The sequence below is a fragment of the Orycteropus afer genome, unplaced genomic scaffold (assembly GCF_000298275.1).
Source record: "Orycteropus afer afer isolate SDZICR_OR568_19922 unplaced genomic scaffold, OryAfe1.0 scaffold00541, whole genome shotgun sequence".
Taxonomy (NCBI): Eukaryota; Metazoa; Chordata; class Mammalia; order Tubulidentata; family Orycteropodidae; genus Orycteropus; species Orycteropus afer.
In genome coordinates this window covers 1591262-1593930 of record NW_006922128.1, presented here as the reverse complement: position 1 = coordinate 1593930, position 2669 = coordinate 1591262, and the positions used below count along the sequence as shown (strand labels likewise).

At 48.6% G+C, this 2669-nt stretch overlaps 1 protein-coding gene across 1 annotated transcript in view; it reads right to left on the bottom strand.

Moving 5' to 3' along the window:
* Window positions 1-907, bottom strand: part of CMBL (carboxymethylenebutenolidase homolog) — an 11339-nt gene extending 10432 nt beyond the window's left edge. The window contains exon 1 of the mRNA XM_007955799.1: window positions 693-907. Within this exon, the coding sequence (XP_007953990.1) occupies window positions 693-907 (215 nt within the window). The remainder of the gene's footprint in view (window positions 1-692) is intronic.
* Between the last annotated feature and the right edge of the window lie 1762 nt (window positions 908-2669).

Genomic DNA, 2669 nt, shown 5'->3' with positions numbered 1-2669 from the left:
ACAGAGGACGGGGCACACGGGTGAGGATGGGCACAGAGGACGGGGCACACGGGTGAGGACGGGGACAGAGGACAAGGGGACACGGGTGAGGACAGAGACGGAGGACGGGGGACACGGGTGAGGACAGAGACGGAGGACGGGGCACACGGGTGAGGATTGAGAATGAGGGGACACGGGGGTGAGGACGGGGACGGAGGACGGGGGGACAGACTGAGGGGTGAGGGCAGAATGAAGACCGAGTGGACCAACTCCCGGGAGTTCTCCTGGGTGCTATGGACTGAATCGTGTCCCCGGTATGTGCTGTCCGTCCCGACCTCTAAGCCTGTGGTGATGATCGCTTTGGGAATGGGACAGGCTTCGTGCCAGGTGGGTTTAGAGTCAATCTCCTTTGAGATATAAGAGATTAAACAAACAAGCCAGAGAAGCAGAGCTCGGGGAAGAGAATGGCCAAGCCCCATGGAGCTCCCCAAGGAAACAGGAAGTAGAAGGCGAAGAGCAGAGGCCTCCCTCCACAGCCGGCACCAGGACAGGACTTCCAGCCTCTGCAACTACGACAAAATCATTTCTGTCTGTGAAAGCCACCCCCTTGTGGTGTTTTTGTTACAGCAGTACCAGGTAACCGAGACTCTGGGGAAACAAGACAGACCACAGATACTTACACAAACTGAAGCCAGGGCCAGGCTGTGACTTACGTGTATCCGTTCGCTGCGATCATGTCGGCCATGTACCTGGTGTTTGGCAGCTGCCAGCCAAATATGTCTTGGATGACAATCACCGCTCGGCCTGTGTCCACAGGGGGCTTGCTGATGTACGCCCTGACGTGCTCGACCTGCACCTCATGCCCCTGCCCCCCATACTCCATCTTGTGGCCGATGTCACAGGGGCGAGGGTGAGCCTCATTAGCCATCACAGGGACCTAAGTGGGGCTGCAAAAAGCACACGCATCACCTTCCAAATGTGCACCTGAAACGAGTTCAAGTGAGCTGACCTCACAATCACAGGGGCCTACAAGTGAGACAGTGGAACAGGCAAACAAGCTAAGAGACCCTCTCCAACAAAGAAAAAAAACCCATCGACACAGATACAGAGATACTCCATGAGCCCTGAGCTTTGAAAGGAAGGATGCAGAAGTGGACTAAATATCAACCAGTAAAACTTGAATGAAAACAGTGGATCAGGAGACAAACGGAGCTGCGGGCTGTCAGCCATCCTGACGGCACAGACAGTCTGAATATTTACAACTGGTGTCAGGACCTGAGAATTCACCTAAAAACTGGCCCTGGTCGCTAAAGTCTGTGTGGACAACTGCACGGGTGGCTGACAACTAAAAGGGAAACAGCAAAGGAGACAAGCTGAGCTGTGGGCTTTTGGCTCTCTGGAGGGCACAGCCATTTTCAATGTTTACAAGCGGTTCGACCATTTTGGGTATTTAAAAGCAACAGCGTTCTCTCAGATTCCACGGACCTAACAATAGGCTCCACCTGCAGGGACCGCAAGGACACTCCAGACATGAACGACTGGAAAGGCTTAGACCCCACACCCTCTTGTTGAACAGAGGTGTGGCCATCCCTCACTTCCACCCACCTTCTGGGCTGGAAGGAAGTCAATCCCAGTCTGTGTGCTCAGACGGAGCCTGGGTGCCCTGCCCCACCCAACCCCCAATTTCTTTGTTTTTAAATTATTCTTTTCTCTTCCTTTTTATTTTTATTCTTTCTTTTTCCTTTCCCAGGATCCAATTTTTTTTTTCCTCTCTCTCTGTCTCTCTTTCCCTCTCCCTCTGTCTTCCCTTTAACTGTTTTTTCCTTTCTTTTGGTTCTTCCCATCATTTGTTTTTCTTTTTGCAATTTTCTCATGTTTTTCTGTATTATTCTTCTACATCTTTTATTCCCCCCTCCCCAGATATTGTGCTTTTTTTTTTTTTTCACTTTATATTTCTTTTGTCTTTTTTTGACTATTTATTTCACTATTTCTTCTCATTTATTGCTTTTCGTTTTTTGGTTGCTTTGCAATTGTTTCTGTATATTTATGAGTTTGGGTGTTTTGTCATCTTGTTTTTAATTTTTTGACATTCTTTTATTTATTTATTTAGATTGTTCTTTTTGTCTGAGAGGGAGATAGCAACCGTGCCCATATGACCAAACCATACTCGCACTTCCTGCAGCCCCACCTACTGAGTAAGGGCCACCACTTCCTCTGCACCAACTGGCCAATGATAGAGGACAGCCAATACGAGCCTGACTCACCCTTCACTGCTCTTCACAAACAGCTAACAGAGATCTGTGCACCCACTCTCACTCCCTTTCACATCCACCAGGAGACAGGTGGTGAGTACCTAAGTGCTGCCAACCAGCAAACAGGAGCGCAGTAGCCTGCTTACTCAGATACAGCAAAATAGAACAGACGGAAAAAGTCTTGGGTGAATCACACCAACATACAATCACCAATTAAATATAAATATGACATCACAATGTCTCAGAGACAACACACCATCACAACTCACACAAAAAAGCAAGATAAAGTGGCACACATTGAGTGCAATGATGGGTCTCTCCTCATCCAGAGCAAAGAAAAATGAAGAAACCAAAATTCATGGAAACAATCAGTCCTGCCAACTGGTACACCATCCAATCTGCAGCCTATACAACTATGAGCCCAGAAGAACTAGATGG